This window comes from Capra hircus, chromosome 9 (genome assembly GCF_001704415.2).
Source record: "Capra hircus breed San Clemente chromosome 9, ASM170441v1, whole genome shotgun sequence".
Taxonomy (NCBI): Eukaryota; Metazoa; Chordata; class Mammalia; order Artiodactyla; family Bovidae; genus Capra; species Capra hircus.
In genome coordinates, this window is record NC_030816.1 from 71,158,042 (window position 1) to 71,175,839 (window position 17,798).

At 39.7% G+C, this 17,798-nt stretch overlaps 1 protein-coding gene across 1 annotated transcript in view; it reads left to right on the forward strand.

Moving 5' to 3' along the window:
* Positions 1–16,782, forward strand: part of ADGB (androglobin) — a 188,449-nt gene extending 171,667 nt beyond the window's left edge. The window contains exons 33-36 of the mRNA XM_018053314.1: positions 669–803; positions 12,975–13,065; positions 13,736–13,919; positions 15,788–16,782. Of these exons, the coding sequence (XP_017908803.1) occupies positions 669–803; positions 12,975–13,065; positions 13,736–13,919; positions 15,788–15,973 (596 nt within the window). The 3' untranslated portion in view covers positions 15,974–16,782. The remainder of the gene's footprint in view (positions 1–668; positions 804–12,974; positions 13,066–13,735; positions 13,920–15,787) is intronic.

Below are 17,798 nucleotides of genomic sequence, written 5' to 3' on the forward strand. Positions count from 1 at the left end.
GAGATTGAACTCAATTCTGAACACAACAGAAATGAGTGAAGATTTATAAGAAGCAGGGAACTAATGAAAAATACCTCTATGAATTTGGCTAGGTATCAAGGGTCAGGGAAGAGAAATTTGATTAAATATCAAGTAAGGAAGATAAGAAGTTTAATTGGGTATCAGTGGTGGGGAGATTCTCAATAAACTAGTTTAGCTGGATTCTTTGCTAAAACTGGGACTCACCACCAGTTAAGGACAAAGCCAAGTGGAGAATAGAGCTCAGAGAAGGCTGACCTTATCATGTAAACTACTGTTAATAAAAACACATATTTTAATTGAACAGCTTGGTGTATTTTCACATACATGTATACACAGGAGCCACTGTTCAGATCACGACAAAACATCCCAGTAGTCCTCTTCATTCTCTTTCCCAGACTTTTCCTTCCTCAAAAAACCATTTGTCTGATCTCTATCACGATGAATTGATTTTTCCCATTCTTGAACTTTACATATTTATGTATTCTATATGTCTTGTTATTTTTATGTGTGTGATTTCATAGAATGCAAGGTTTTTTTAGTGCTGCATATGTCGTATAAAGTTTAGTAGTAACATCTTCGAGTGCCATAAAAGAGTCAGATAAAAAGAGTTCCATGAATTTTGATAACAAAGAGTCTGTACCCATCAGGGAGCATGCTGTGGAAGAAGTGGCAAGTAGGCAAGGGCATGAAGGATCTAGCAAAGTCAACAAACAGTGAAAGTGGAGGATCTTCCCCAGCAGGGAAGGAAGAGCGAGATCAGAGCTTACGGAGGGAAAATATCAGTAAGTATTGCCCTTATTGGTAAGATAAATCCATATTTTGAAATAGAGATTCTGGAAAAGATATTATTTTAACATATATGATGGCTAAGGTTGAACACAGAAAAATATGTATACAGGATTCATAGGTCTTCATTTTAATTACTAGAGTGGTAATCTGCTCAAGGACCTGATTAATAAATAATTAACCTAAAGATAAAAGTGAGAATTTCTTTTTGCAGTGATAGCATATACAATTGCCACTAAATATAGATTCTTTTTGCTTTATCTATAGTGTCCTACATCTTTTATAACCAATGTTAAATATTTGTGTTCCTCTATTCTAACACAAATTTTTCCACTATATATATATATATATACACAATATATTCCATTATATTATATATAGAGAGAGATAGATAGATTGATTATTCAGTTGTTAAGTCATGTTCAACTCTTTGCAACTGCATGGAATGCAGGATGCCAGGCTTCCCTGTCCTTCACCATCTCCTGGAGTTTGCTCAAACTCATGTCCTTTGAGTCAATGACACCATCCAACCATCTCATCCTCTGTCACCCCATGCTCTCCTGCTCTCCTGCCCTCTTTCTCAGCATCAGGGTCTTTTCCAATGAATCAGCTGTTTGCATCAGATGGCCAAATATATGTGTGTGTGTGTGTGTGTGTACACAACATATCTTATTTATCTATTCCCTAGCTGATGGCACTCAGGTTGCTTCTATATTTTGACTATGGTAAATAGCAGTGCTATGGAACATGTGCATTTGAGGTGTATGTATCTTTTGAAATAGTGTTTTCATTTTCTTCAGCTATCTACGCAAGAGTGGAATTCAGGTATATACCCTGGAGTAGATCATATGGTAGCTCTATTTTTAGTGTTTTAAAGAGCCTCCAGACTGTTTTCCACAGTGGCTGCACCAATTTACATACTCACCAGCAGTGTACAAGGGTTCCCTTTTCTCCACACCCTTGCCAATATTTGTTATTTATAGTCTCTTTGACAATAGTCATTCCAAAGGTGTGAAGTGATGCCTCATTGTGGTTTTGATTGGCATTTCTCTGATGATTAGCATGTTGAGCATCTTTTAATGTGCCTATTTGTCATTTGTATGTCTTCTTTGGAAAAATGTATATTCAGGTCTTCTGTCCATTCAGATTGGTATTTTTTTGATATTGAATTGTATGTGCTGTTTATATATTTTAGATATTAACCCCTTATGAGGGTATGGTTTGCGGTAATAAGGAGGGGTCACAAAACAGAGAGGACAGGTAAAAATGTGTAGGGATAGAAGAAAATTAAAACACTATTTCAAATAAGATACATGCACCTCAAATGCACATGTTCCATAGAAGCACTATTTACCATAGTCAAAATATAGAAGCAACCAAAGCAGCCTGTCCTCAAGCAAAAAATTCCTCAAAGCACTGTTAAATATGTCTTATTATCATTTTATTTTAATATAAAATAAGTTTAATTATGTACCATCAAAAAGAAATTTACTTACCCTCCCACCAAAAAGGGATGTGTGGTTCTACTACATTATATGGCAGTACTGTGTGGTTCTAGTACATCATATGGCGCTGAAACTCTGCTGGATACCCCAGATACTGCCGCTGTAGCAGCAATCCTGCTTGAGAATCACAGGTCCAGTTATCTAGCTGTTCTCTAGAACTTTGTGTGTTGCTCCCACCTCTGCTGTTGGTGCATCACAAATTGGCCCTCACTCCTGAAGACACCTTACCCATAGGAGACTGTAGACCCTGTGACAGCTTTACGTGCTCTGGGCTTTACATTTGTATACATATACACACATACATTGGAGAAGGAAATGGCAACCCACTCCAGCATTCTTGCCTGGAGGATTCCATGGACAGAGGAGCCTGGAGGGCTACAGTCCATGGGCTCGAAAGAGTCAGACACGACTTAGCGACTGAACAGCAATATATGTGCGTGCCATGTTGCTTCAGTTGTGTCCAACTCTTTGCAACCCTGTAGACTATAGCACACCAGGCTCCTCTGTCCATGGGATCCTCCAGGCAAATACTGAAATAGGTTGCCATGCCCTACTTGGAGGGATCTTCCCAACTCAGGGATCAAACCCACATCTCTTATGTCCCCTGCATTGGCAGGCAGGTTCTTTACCACTAGCACCACCTGGGAATCCCCAAATAGCAACATGCATATACATATATGTATATTTATTTACTCATTTGTTTGTGACTCTTTAAATACTACCCTACTCTTGCTACTATCTTCATATATAATAGGTAACTTACAACAACTTCCTCCATAATGTCACAGGACATGTAAAGAATATCATTATTGATTTCACATCCAAGCATTTTTTTTGCAACACCAAGCCATCATCAAGTTCGAGTGCCAACTTGGCTTTCAACTTCCTTATTATTTCTGGGGGCCTCGGAAAGTGCCTTGGTCTTTATTCCCAAACTTTTCTCCAGGCTTTACAATAAGTCAATGGATCTTCCCTGGTGGTTCAAGATGGTAAAGTGTCTGCCTACAATGGAGGAGACCTGGGTTCAATCCCTGGGTCAGGAAGATCTCCTGGAGAAGGAAATGGCAATCCACTCCAGTATTTTTGCTTAGAAAATCCCATGGATGGAAGAGCCTGGAAGGCTACAGTCGATGGAGTCGCAGAGTCGGACACAACTGAGCGACTTCACTCACTCATTCTTCACCATGCCTTTTAAATGGTTATTTTCTTACTATCTACAATGAAAAGTTTTCTGCTGATTCTGTTGCAAACTGAAACTTTTATAGGATACAGTAAAATGATCCAGTGATGAGTAATTGCTATAAAAATGTTTCTAAATGTGTACTCTCAGGACTCATCCCATAGAGTACCTGTTTGTAGACATGATAGCACACACATGCACGCACGCACACACACACTCTCTCTCTCTCTCTGTCTCTCTCTCTCTCTCTCTCTTTGACCTACACTGTTATGGAGGTCCAAGTCCATACTCTCTTACACCTTATACTGTGCACACATGCTCAGTCGCATCCAACTCTTTTGTGACCCCACGGACTGTAGCCTGCCAGGTTCCTTTGTCCATGGGATTTTCCACCCAAGAATACTGGAGTAGGTTGCCATTTCCTTCTCCAGGGGTCTTCCCAATGCAGTGATCAAACCCATGTCTCCTACATCTCCTGCACTGCTTGGTGGATTCTTTACCACCGCGCCACCTGGGAAGCCCCTTATTCGGATACACTTTATTCTGATACAACAGTTTTACAGATGAACATGAAGATTAACCTTCTTTGCCCCTTTACACGCTCTTTGTAAAATATATATTATTTGGCAGGATGTAAAAGGACACAAACATCTAATTAATCAAAAACATTTTCTTTCCAATCAAAGTGAGCAGAGTTGGTGTCATAGAAACAATTCAAGTTTGAATGCCAAAAATACATATAACAAAAGTAGATATGTTCCTAAGAAAAACACTTCAACTTTAGAAATCTAAGATGACAGAGCAACCATAATTAAAAAATAAGTTATTAACCACTGGTTTCTAGAAGAGTCCTGTTGTATGTAAGATGCCAATATTTTAGGAATATTTTATTTAATGTTACAAAGTGAAAAACATAACTGAATTTCTGTTTTATTGATGGAGCAAAGTTGGGGTTTGTAGTATGGTATTCTTTTTTCTCACTTGTATCCTGCTGATAAAGGCATACTTTTGAAAAACGAAAAACTAACTTGATGATATTGTTTTTTATGCTTATAAAATTTTGCATCAGATTATATTTATGAATGAATAATCTCTTTAAAAAAGTTTTTATGAATTAATAACTTTACAATATTCCTGGAGACTTTCACAAACACATGTGAAAATCAAGATTAAATGGTCAATGGGAGATTGGATTTTTTGCATGGCACAGTGAAAACTTGACTCTCCCAAAAAGCAATGATAAAATGGAAAAGACTGATTAAGAAACATTTCAAAATGCTGAAGGTGTACAACTAAGTAAAATATTTAACAAAAATAAAAACAAATTAACTTAATTGTATGATTTTCCTACCCTGTAAAAATAATCATGAACTTAGTGACTTAAAATAATACAAACTTACTGCAGATATCAGTTCAGTTCAGTTCAGTCGCTCAGTCATGTCTGACTCTTTGCGACCCCATGGACTGCAGCACTCCAAGCCTCCCTGCCCATTACCAGCTCCTGGAGCCTACCTAAACTCATGTCCATTGAGTCGGTGATGTCATCCAAACATCTCATCCTTTGTTGTCCCCTTCTCCTACTGTCCTCAATCTTTCCCAGAATCAGTGTCTTTTCTAATGAGTCAGTTCTTCGCATCAGGTGGCCAAAGTATTGGAGTTTCAGCTTCAACATCAGTCCTTCCAATGAATGTTTAGGCCTGATCTCCTTTAGGATGGACTGGTTGGATCTCCTTGCAGTCCAAGGGACTCTCAAGAGTCTTCTTCAACACTATGGTTCAAAAGCATCAATTCTTCGGCCCTCAGCTTTCTTTATAGTTCAACTCTCACATCCATACATGACTACTGGAAAAACCATAGCCTTGACTAGACAGACCTTTGTTGACAAAGTAATCTCTCTTTCATTGTCTGTCTAGATTGGTCATAACTTTCCTTCTAAGGAGTAAGCGTCTTTTAATTTTATGGCTGCAGTCACCATCTGCAGTGATTTTGGAGCCCCCCAAAATAAAATCAGCCACTGTTTCCCCATCTATTTCCCATGAAGTGATGCGACCAGTTGCCATGATCTTCGTTTTCTGAATGTTGAGATTTAGGCCAACTTTTTCACTCTCCTCTTTCACTTTCATCAAGAGACTCTTTAGTTCTTCTTCACTTTCTGCCATAAGGGTGGTATCATCTGCATATCTGAGGTGATTGATATTTCTCCCGGCAATCTTGATTCCAGCTTGTGCTTCTTCCAGTCCAGCATTTCTCATGATGTACTCTGCATATACGTTAAATAAGCAGGGTGACAACATACAGCCTTGATGTACTCCTTTTCCTATTTGGAACCAGTCTGTTGTTCCATGTCCATTTCTAACTGTTGCTTCCTGACCTGCATATAGGTTTCTCAAGAGGCAGGTCAGGTGGTCTGGTATTCCCATCTCTTTCAGAATTTTCCACAGTTGATTGTGATCCACACAGTCAAAGGCTTTGGCATAGTCAATAAAGCAGAAATAGATGTTTTTCTGGAACTTTCTTGGTTTTTCCATGACCCAGTGGATGTTGGCAATTTGATCTCTGGTTCCTCTGCCTTTTCTAAAACCAGCTTGAACATCTGGAAGTTCACAGTTCACATATTGCTGAAGCCTGGCTTGGAGAATTTTGAGCATTACTTTACTAGCATGTGAGATGAGTGCAATTGTGCGGTAGTTTGAGCATTCTTTGGCATTGCTTTTCTTTGGGATTAGAATGAAAACTGACCTTTTCCAGTCCTGTGGCCACTGCTGAGTTTTCAAATTTGCTGGCATATTGAGTGCAGCACTTTCACAGCATCATCTTTTAGGATTTGAAATAGCTCAACTGGAATGCCATCACCTCCACTAGCTTTGTTCGTAGTGATCCATCTGAAGGCCCACTTGACTTCACATTCCAGGATGTCTGGCTCTAGGTGAGTGATCACACCATTGTGATTATCTGGGTCATGAAAATCTTTTTTGAACAGTTTTTCTGTGTATTCTTGCCACCTCTTCTTAACATCTTCTGCTTCTGTCAGGTCCATACCATTTCTGCCCTTTATTGAGCCCATCTTTGGGTGAAATGCTCCCTTGGTATCTCTAGTTTTCTTGAAGAGATCTCTAGTCATTTCCATTCTATTGTTTTCCTCTGTTTCTTTGCATTGATCTCCGAGGAAGACTTTTTTATTTCTCCTTGCTATTCTTTGGAACTCTGCATTCAAATGGGTATATCTTTCATTTTCTCTTTTGTTTTTCACTTCTCTTCTTTTCACAGCTATTTGTAAGGCCTCCTCAGACAGTCATTTTGCTTTTTTGCATTTCTTTTTCTTGGGGATGGTTTTGATCCCTGTCTCCTGTACAATGTCATGAACCTCAGTCCATAGTTCATCAGGCACTCTGTCTATCAGATCTAGGCCTTTAAATCTATTTCTCACTTCCACTGTATAGTCATAAGGGATTTGATTATGGTCATATCTGAATGGTTTAGTGGTTTCCCCACTTTCTTCAATTTAAGTCTGAATTTGGCAAGAAGGAGTTCATGATCTGAGCCACAGTCAGCTCTGGGTCTTGTTTTTGCTGAATGTATAGATCTTCTCCATCACTGGCTGCAAAGAATATAATAAATCTGATTTCGTTATTGACCATTTGGTGATGTCATGTGTAGAGTCTTCTCTTGTGTTGTTGGAAGAGAGTGTTTGCTATGACTAGTGTGTTCTCTCAGCAAAATTCTAGTGGCCTTTGCTCCGCTTCCTTCTGTACTCAAGGCCAAATTTGCCTGTTACTCCCGGTATTTCTTGACTTCCTACTTTTGCATTCCAGTCCCCTATAATAAAAAGGACATCTTTTGGGGGTGTTAGTTCTATAATACCCCCAAAAGATGTTAGGTCTTGTATGTCTTCATAGAACCATTCTACTTCAGCTTTTTCAGCATTACTGGTAGGGGCATAGACTTGGATTACTGTGAAAGTGAAGTCGCTCAGTCCTGTCCGACTCTTTGCGACCCCATGGACTATAGCCTACCAGGCTCCTCCCTCCATGGGATTCTCCAGGCAAGAGTACTGGAGTGGGTTGCCATTTCCTTCTCCAGGGGATCTTCCTGACCCAGGGATCAAACCTGGGTCTCCTGCATTCCAGGCAGACGCTTTAACCTCTGAGCCACGTTACTATGATATTGAATGATTTGCTTTGGAAATGAACAGAGATCACTCTGTCATTCTTGAGATTGCATCCAATTACTGCATTTTGGACTCTTGTTGACTATGGCTACTCCATTTCTTCTAAGGGATTATTGCCCACAGTAGTAGATATAATGGTCATCTGAGTTAAAGTCACCCATTCCAGTCCATTTTAGTTCTCTGATTCCTGAAATGTTGACGTTCACTCTTGCTATCTCCTATTTGACCACTTCCAATTTGCCTTGCTTCATGGACCTGGATTCCAGGTTCCTATGCAATATTGCTCTTTATAGCATTGGACTTTACTTCCATCACCAGACACATCCAAAACTGGGTGTTTTGTTTTTGCTTTGGCTCCATCTCTTCATTCTTTCTGGAGTTATTTTTCTACTGATCTCCAGTAGCATATTGGGCACCTACTGACCTTGGGAGTTCATCTTTCAGTGTCCTATCTTTTTGCCTTTTCATACTGTTCATGGGGTTCTCAAAGCAAGAATACTGAAGTAGTTTTCAATTCCCTTCTCCAGTGGACCACATATTGTCAGAGCTCTCCACCATGACCCATCTGTCTTGGGTGCCCTACATGGCATGGCTCATAGTTTCACTGAGTTAGACAAGGCTGTGGCCCACGTGATCAGATGGTTAGTTTTCTGTGATTGTGGTTTTCAGTCTGTCTGCCCTCTGATGAATAAGAATAAGAGGCTTAAGGAAGCTTTCTGATGGGGTCCATACTCTAAATCTTTAACCCAGTTTTCTGTTGATGCATGGGGTTTCCTCCCTGTTGTTTGACCTGAGACCAAACTATGGTGGAGGTAATGAAGATAATGGCGACCTCCCTCAAAAGGTCCCCTGCATTCACTGCCACACTCAGTGCCCCGAGCCTGCAGCAGGCCACTGCCAGCCCATGTCTCTGCCAGAGATTCCTGGACACTCGCAGGCAAGTCTGGTCTCTTGTGGGGTCCCTGCTCCTTTCTCCTGGGTCCTGGTGCATACAGGGTTTTGTTTGTGCCCTCCAGCATCTGTTTCCCCAGTCCCGTGTACGTTCCGTGATGAAATCCCACTGGCCTCCAAAATCAAATTCCCTGGGGGTTCTCAGTTCCTTTGCCAGATCCCTAGTTTGGAAAATCTGTTGTGGGCCCTAGAACTTTCTTAACAGTGCGAGAATTTCTCTGATATAATTGTTCTGCGGTTTGTGGGTCGTCTGCTCGGCGGCTCTATGGTGGAGTTAATGGCGACCTCCTCCAAGAGGGCTTATGCCACAGGCTGTGTGACCAGGGAGCTGCACCCAGAGCCCCTGCCCCTTTGGTAGGCCACTTCTGACCTGTACCTATGCAAGAGACTCAAACACAGGTCTGGCTAAGTCTCTGTGGGGGTCTCAGGATCCTGGTGCGCCCAAGGTTTTGTTTGAGCCTTCTGAGCGTCTCTGATGGGTTTGGGGTTTGATTCTAAACATGATTTTGCCCCTCCTACCATCTTACTGGGGTTTCTCCTTTGCCTTTAGACATGAGGTATTTTGGGGGGAGGGTTAAAAGGTGGGAATTCTTTGGGCTAGAAGACTCAATATACTCAGATCCCAATTCTTCCTAAATTTACCCATAAATTCAGTGTAATTTCTCTTTTTGGGGGGAGGGGGAGCTATGCTTGCACTTGATCTATCTGTTCAAGCTATACTAAGCACTATGTGGGTGGAATATAAAAATGTTTTAAGACAGTAGCCAGGAAATGGAAACAACTGAAATGTCCAATAACAGATGAATGAATAAAGATGATGTGGTATGTATATACACATATATACAATGGAATATTACTCAGCCATAAAAAGAACATAATTGGTCATTTGCAGAGATATGGAGAGACCTAGAGTCTGTCATATAGAGTGAAGTAAGTCAGAAAGAGAAAAACAAATATCATTTATTAATGCATATACATGGAATCAGAGAAGACAATGGCACCCCACTCCAGTACTCTTGCCTGGAAAATCCCATGGATGGAAGAGCCTGGTGGGCTGCAGTCCATGTGGTCGTTAAGAGTCAGACATGACTGAGTGACTTCACTTTCACTTTTCACTTTGATGCATTGGAGAAGGAAATGGCAACCCACTCCAGTGTTCTTGCCTGGAGAATCCCAGGGACAGGGGAGCCTGGTGGGCTGCCGTCTATGGGGTCGCACAGAGTCGGACACTACTGAAGTAACTTAGCAGCAGCAGCATGGAATCTAGAAAAATGGTACAGATAAACCTATTTCCAGAGCAGGAATACAGATGCAGACACAGAGAATGGCCATGTCGACACAGATGGGTAAGGGGAGTGGGGAATGAACCGGGAGATTAGGACTGACATATATCCACTGCTGCTGCTGCTGCTGCTGCTGCTAAGTCACTTCAGTCGTGTTTGACTCCGTGCGACCCCATAGATGGCAGCCCACCAGGCTCCCCTGTCCCTACCATGTGCGAAATAGACAGTTAGTGGCGACCTGATGTATAGCACAGGGAAATTAGCTTGGTGATAATCTAGAGGGGTGGGATGGAGGGTGGCAGGGAGGTACAAGAGGGAGAGAATACATATATAAATAGTATAAACATACAGCTGATTCACTTTGTTGTACAACAGAAACTAACACAACATTGTAAAGCAATTATTCTCAAAGAAAAACAAAAAAGATAAAGTATCTTTTAGTCCAGTAGAGTAGATAATGTATAACAAGTGAACACTGAAAATCAAAACTGTTTTTTTTTTTACCCCCACAGACTCATGTGAACACACGAGAATAGATTCAAGAAAGAAACTTTACAGACTAAGATATTAACCATTCAGCCTTTCCAGACCATTTAATCTCTTTTAAAAAAATACTGAAGTGTAATTTACATACTTTCAAATTACCCATTTTGAAAGTATAATTCAATACTTTTTTAGTAATTTACAGAGTTGTGCCACCAGTACCAAACATTGTTTCAAAACATTCCTTTTATCCAAATAAATTCTTTTGTGTCCTCTTAAAGTCACTCTGCATTCCCACCACCAGCCTCAGTCTTTTTGTCTATGTAGATTTGCCATTCCAAGATATTTTATGCAAACAGGGGTCAAAAATTATGGTTAAATTTTTAAGAAACTGTAAAGTCATAATGTTTTGATTATTATTAGCTTCATAATACCAGGGAAGGCAATGGCACCTCACTCCAGTACTCTTGCCTGGAAAATCCCATGGGCGGAGGAGCCTGGTGGGCTGCAGTCCATGGGGTTGCTGAGGGTCGGACACGACTGAGTGACTTCACTTTCACTTTTCACTTTCATGCATTGGAGAAGGAAATGGCAACCCACTCCAGTGTTCTTGCCTGGAGAATCCCAGGAATGGGGGAGCCTGGTGGGCTGCTATCTATGGGATCGCACAGAGTTGAACACAACTGAAGCGACTTAGCAGCAGCAGCAGCAGCTCTCTTAGTATATTGAGACTTATAGCCCAAAGCATTCCCACCCATCCAAAGAAGTGAATCAGTTACATGTTTATACTATTTATATGTGTATTCTCTCCCTCTTGTACCTCCCTGCCACCCTTCACCCCACTCCTCTAGATTATCCAGAGCACCAAGCTAGGCCCCCTGTGCTATACATCAGGCTGTCACTGTCTATTTTACACGTTGTAGTGGATATATGTCAGTCCTGATCTCCCAGGTCATTCCCCCCTCCCCTTACCCATTTGTGTCCGCATGGCCATTCTCGATGTCTGCATCTGTATTCCTGCTCTGGAATAGGAAATAGGTTCATCTGTACCATTTTTCTAGATTCCACGTATATGCATTAATAAATGATATTTGTTTTTCTCTTTCTGACTTGCTTCACTCTATATGACAGGCTCTAGGTCCATCCACATCTCTGCAAATGGCCCAATTATGTTTCTTTTATGACTGAGTAATATTCCATTGTGTGTGTGTATATATATGCTGCTGCTAAGTCATTTCAGTCAGGTCCAACTCTGTGCGACCCCATAGACGACAGCCCACCAGGCTCCCCCATCCCTGGGATTCTCCAGGCAAGAGCACTGGAGTGGGTTGCCATTTCCTTCTCCAATGCATGAAGGTGAAAAGTGAAAGTGAAGTCGCTCAGTCGTGTCCGACCCTCAGCAACCCCATCGACTGCAGCCTTCCTGGCTCCTCCATCCATGGGATTTTCCAGGCAAGAGTACTGGAGTCGGGTGCCATTGCCTTCTCCATGTATATATATATATATATATATATGACAATTGAATGGATAGAGATGATGTGGTGTATATATATATATGTGTGTGTGTATATATATGTGTATATATATATGTGTGTGTGTATATATGTGGGTGTATATATGTGTGTGTGTATATATATATGTGTGTGTATATATATGTGTGTGTATATATGTGTATATATATGTGTGTGTGCATATATATGTGTGTGTATATATATATGTGTGTGTATATATGTGTATATATGTGTGTGTGTGCATATATATGTGTGTGTATATATATGTGTGTGTATATATATATATGTATACATATATATATATATATACACACACACACCACATCATCTCTATCCATTCAATTGCCATTGGACATTTCAGTTGTTTCCATTTCCTGGCTACTGTCTTAAAAACAGTTTTATATTCTGCCCCCATAGTGCTTAGTATAGCTTGCAGGAATAGATCACACTTTTTAAATATTAGATTATGTAACTTGCTTATAATGAAATTTTGTAACACAGTATGACCTTCTTTGGTCTCTGTTTTCATTTAATTAAAATAGAGTGATTTTGTAACTCTTCTTATAAGCATATTCATTTTTTTCTATATTAATTTTGTTATCACTATTTAACTACAAGTATGGTAACACCAGCTAGAGGATAAGCATAAAACATAATTATACTTCAATAAAGTCATTAAATCACATTAAACATGGTAAGCCCAACATATTTCAATTTAAATAATATATACAATCATTTGGAGAAGGCAACAGCACCCCACTCCAGTATTCTTGCCTGGAAAATCCCATGGACGGAGGAGCCTGGTAGGCTGCAGTCCATGGGGTCCGCAAAGAGTCAGACAAGACTGAGTGACTTCACTTTCACTTTTCACTTTCATGTATTGGAGAAGGAAATGACAACCCACTCCAGTATTCTTGCCCGGCGAATCCCAGGGATGGCGGAGCCTGGTGGGCTGCCATCTATAGGGTCGCACAGAGTTGAACAAGACTGAAGCGACTTAGCAGCAGCAGCAGCAGCATATAATCATTTACTTAGTCATTGCTGGTTCCTTCTTGAAAGCCCAGGACTTTTTCTTTTTTAAAATAGGGCCTCGTTCACGATCCCCAACAATTTTGGAAATGTCTCCACAGCTTATTCGAAAGAAATTAGAATGTGTAGACATAAATCAATATATACGGTAAGTTTTAATAAATTTGATTAATGTAGACATCTATGTTCATAGAATTTTGAACATATTGTCAATAGGCAATTGCTAAACAACTGAAAATTTGAAATTAAATGCTTAATATATTTTTAGTGCATTTGAATTTTTTGAAATATATAGCTTATATGTTAAATTTAGCAAATGTTTTATTAAGTCAGTTACAGAAGGACTTAAATATTTTCTGTAAGGACTTAATTTGTAGCCTGGTTAAGATGAGTTGAGCTATGGAAAAACCCCATCATACATGCTACTGTTATTTAATTAGATTGAATTTTCTTAGGAACCAAACAATAAGATTAATATAGGTAATTGTACAAGCACATTTATAAGTTTTATAAAGCACAAACACTTTCAAACCTAGCTTATAAATTAAAAAGAAAAAACCTACAAAATATTCTCATAGTTTCAAACACCAATTCCACAAACACCTCTTCAAATAGTACATCTAATTTATTTTTCTAAAATATTAGTGATTTAATAAATGGAGCCTAGTCCATGAAAAAATAGTGGTTTATTCTGTTTCTGATATTTGATTTGATTCAGATCACTACTCTGTTGATAAGATTTTAAATTATTTGAGTGCTAAAGGTCATTCCAGAGTTCTCAAATGACTTATGTTTTCTTTTGATTTTTTTATATCAAGAAAAACAAATATTGAGCCTCTGCTGCAAACAGATGAGCTAAACCAGCAACAGGCAATGCAGAAGGCAGAGGAAGTCCACCAGTTTCGACAGTATCGGGTCAGACTCCTTAGCATTCGTGATATCGAGCAAGAAGAAAGGTTTAGAGAGAAAGATAAAGTGCTGGAAATGTACGGAGAAATGCGGGTGAGTGTATAAGGGCATACACGTGGATCACGGTTGACAGATTCTTTTGTAATATTAAAATGATATCATAGAATCACATTTTAACTAGATAGAAAGAAGTCTTGAAAAATCATTCCCAACTTCTCAGAAAATTGGCAAATTAATTATACATCTAATTTACTCATTCCCTGAAATCCCTCTTAAATACAGTACTAGAAACTTACCCACAAAAATGGGCAGAATGGGAGAGAAAACAACAGCGAAACATCTGTGAATTTGGAACGTAGCTGAAGGGAGATGGCATTAACAGACTTGAGGCAGCCAAATCCTCAACCAGCAGTACAAAAACTCTTAAGAGTGAACCTAGAGCCTGTCATACAAAGTGGAGTAAGTCAGAAAGAGAAAAACAAGTATTATATAGTGACACATATGTATCTGGAATCTAGAAAAATGGTATCGATGAACATATTCGCAGGGAAGGAATGCAGACACATATGCAGAGAATGGACTGTGGACATGCTGGGGGAAGGAGAGAGTGGGAGGAATGGAGAAAGTAAAGTCAACATATATACACTGCCATGCGTAAAATAGATAGCTGGTGAGAAGCTGCTGCATAACACAGGGAGCCCAGCCTGGTGGTTTGTGATAACCTAGAGGAGTGGGATGAGGGGAGGGGAGGGAAGCTCAGAAAGGAGGAGGTATATGTATTATTATGGTTGATTTGTGTCATAAGGCGGAAACCAACACAACATTATTAAGCAATTTTCTTCCAATTAAAAAAAAATTAAAAGATAAACAACAACAACAAAGAATCAATCTAATTTGCTCCACAGAATCCCTCAAAGCCTCAGAAATTGGTGGCACAATCCACCTTAAGAAGTGAAGAGGAAGAAAACAAGTGGTATTATTAGGAAGTTCCCAAAGTACAACTCAGACATTTTATCAGGGCTAGAGTAATGGCACCCCACTCCAGCACTCTTGCCTGGAAAATCCCATGGCCGGAGGAGACTGGTAGGCTGCAGTCCATGGGGTCACAAAGAGTCAGACAGGACTGAGCGACTTCCCTTTCACTTTTCACTTTGATGCATTAGAGAAGGAAATGGCAACCCCCTCCAGTGTTCTTGCCTGGAGAATCCCAGGGACGGGGGAGCCTGGTGGACTGCTGTCCTTGGCGTCGCACAGAGTTGGACACGATTGAAGCCACTTAGCAGCAGCAGCAGCAGAGTATGTGTGGGGAACTAGTCATCTACTGAGCACAGTTACTGTGAGAGACATGCTGGGCTGCATATTTTATACAGATTATATCTGAACTCATTTAAACCAGCTAGTTGCTTTGGATGGAGGAGCCTGGAGGGCTGCAGTCCATGGGGTCGCTGAGGGTTGGACTCAACTGAGCGACTTCACTTTCACTTTTCACTTTCATGCATTGGAGAGGGGAATGGCAACCCACTTCAGTGTTCTTGCCTGGAGAATTCCAGGGACGGGAGTGCCTGGTGGGCTGCCTTCTATGAGGTCGCACAGAGTCGGACACGACTGAAGCGACTTAGCAGCAGCAGCAGTTGCTTTGTCAAAATCTCTTTCTTTCTTCGCTTTTCTCTTTATTTTTCTCCTACTCGTGCTTTTATTTACCATTCTGTAAAACCTCACGTGCTCTTTGTTATCTCATGTTTTATTCATTAATAAACATTTGAGATCATACCCTAACTTTCATCTTCCTTCAGTAAGTTCCTACATGATTCTATTGGCATGAGGAAAGGGAGGGTAGTGTTTTGTTTTTTGTTTTTTTCTGGAACCTTAATAAGGCTCTATCCGTGGATCTTATTTACTTGGGTGCTGTTTTTGTTTATGCTGTTGTTTTTGTCATTTCATTTTGTTTCATTTTGGAATAGGACTCCTTAGACGAAGCCCGGCAGAAGATCTTTAACATCCGGGAAGAATATAGGAACAAATTACTGGAAGCTGAGCGCCTAAGGCTGGAGGCTCAGGCTGCGGAGGAAGCCGCGAGCAGAGTGGAGCCAGAAAAGAAGGTCCCAGCTCCCGACACACACAAAAAAAAGAAAGAGAAGAAAAAGTGACCAGGACATGCGCAACACCACCTTTCTTCTTGAGAAGAAAAACCCATTTTTCATTATCTCTAAGTTTGCCTGTTGATAAAAATAAGAGGTTAGGTCAATTGAAAAATAGACATTTTCCCACCTTAGAAGTAGTTTCTGTGTTTTGATGATAATTTATTGGTTTTTCCCAGAAAGATATTGAGTTTAAAATTTTCTAATTTCAATAAAAAATAGTCTCAGAATATTTGGAATGTAATAAAATGTATGTGTCTCACCCTGAATTGCTTCATTTTGAGTTAGTACTAGAATAGGCTTGTAATGCCTTTGAAAAATTCAACAATGAGAAAAATGGCTATTGTTTTTCTGTAACTTTAAAGACTTTCAAATAGAAAATTTTTTAAAATATGATTTGAAATCATTGAACAGGATGGAGATGACAATATATGAGTCTAGATGCAAGCATGAAAAAGCACACTCAAAAAAGAAAGAAACTCACCAAATAAATGAAACGTTAAAAGAAACTGTTTTAATAAAACTATTTGCTTCAGACTTGTACCTTTTTTAAAATCTTTCAAAGCAGAACATCAACAAACCTCCTTCATTGGACAAGAAAATTTGTGGGTTAAGCATAAACTCAAAGTGTTAGGAGTTTGGACACTTAATAATGAGTCAGAGGAACCCAGGCATAGAGAATGTGATCACACTCATCTCTTGTTCTGTGTACCAGCATTGCAGATTTTGTAACACAGACATGTTCTTGTATGCTATTTTCCAAAAAATAGTGAATGCCTTAACTGAGACACACTAGAAACTGACTTTCCCAAATACACATTTCCAATTCAGACTTTCTGTGATAAAAGACTCCCACAGTATTTTTGAACCAGTCAAAATTGTTCCACTTCAATGCCTGTCTGCTCAATTGCTCAGTCATGTCCAACTCTTTGCGATCCCATGGATAGTAGCTCGTCAGGCTCCTCTGTCAATGGGATTTCCCAGGCAAGAATACTGGAGTGGGTTGCATTTCCTTCTCCATGGGATCTTCCCAACCCAGGGATTGAACCTGGGTCTCCTGGGTTATGAGTAGCTTCTTTATCTCTGAGCCACCAAGGAAGCCCTTCCACCTCAATAGATGGTTTTATATTTTTCATTTAAGTATTATTAAAAATGTAATTCTTTATACATATATGTATATGTATACAGAATACATATAATTCTGTATACAAGTAATTCTTTATACATATGTATTGGAAATTTACTTAATTAAATATGCAAATACATGTATGTTTTCTCTATTACTCTTTGCCTACACTTCCCTTTATAGCCCTATGATCTACCAATCTTCCCTCCCAAATAATCTATGGGAATAATCTAGTGTGGATATTACCATATTTTTGACTCATCTCCTATAATTATATATCAATATTTTATGTTATATTATGGCTTGTTTTATAAATTGACATTTTATTATACATCTAAAATCTTGATTTTTCTCACTAGATAATAAAAAATCTAGTCAAAAGTAATGTATTTTTTTTAATTGCTGTGCAATATTCCATAGTATGGCCTTCCCTGGTGACTCAGACTATAAAGAATCCACCTGCAATTCAGGAGACCTGGGTTCGATCCCTGGGTTGGGAAGATCTCTTGGAGGAGGCCATGGCAACCCACTCCAGTATTCTTGCCTGGGAAATCACCGGACAGAGGAGCCTGGCAGGCTACAGTCTGGGTCACAAAGGGTCAGACACAACTGAGTGACCAGGCACAGCACAGCACATTCCACAGCATAAATATACCATAATTTAACCAGTTAATTACTTTGTTTTTAGATATTTGCTATACAAGCTAT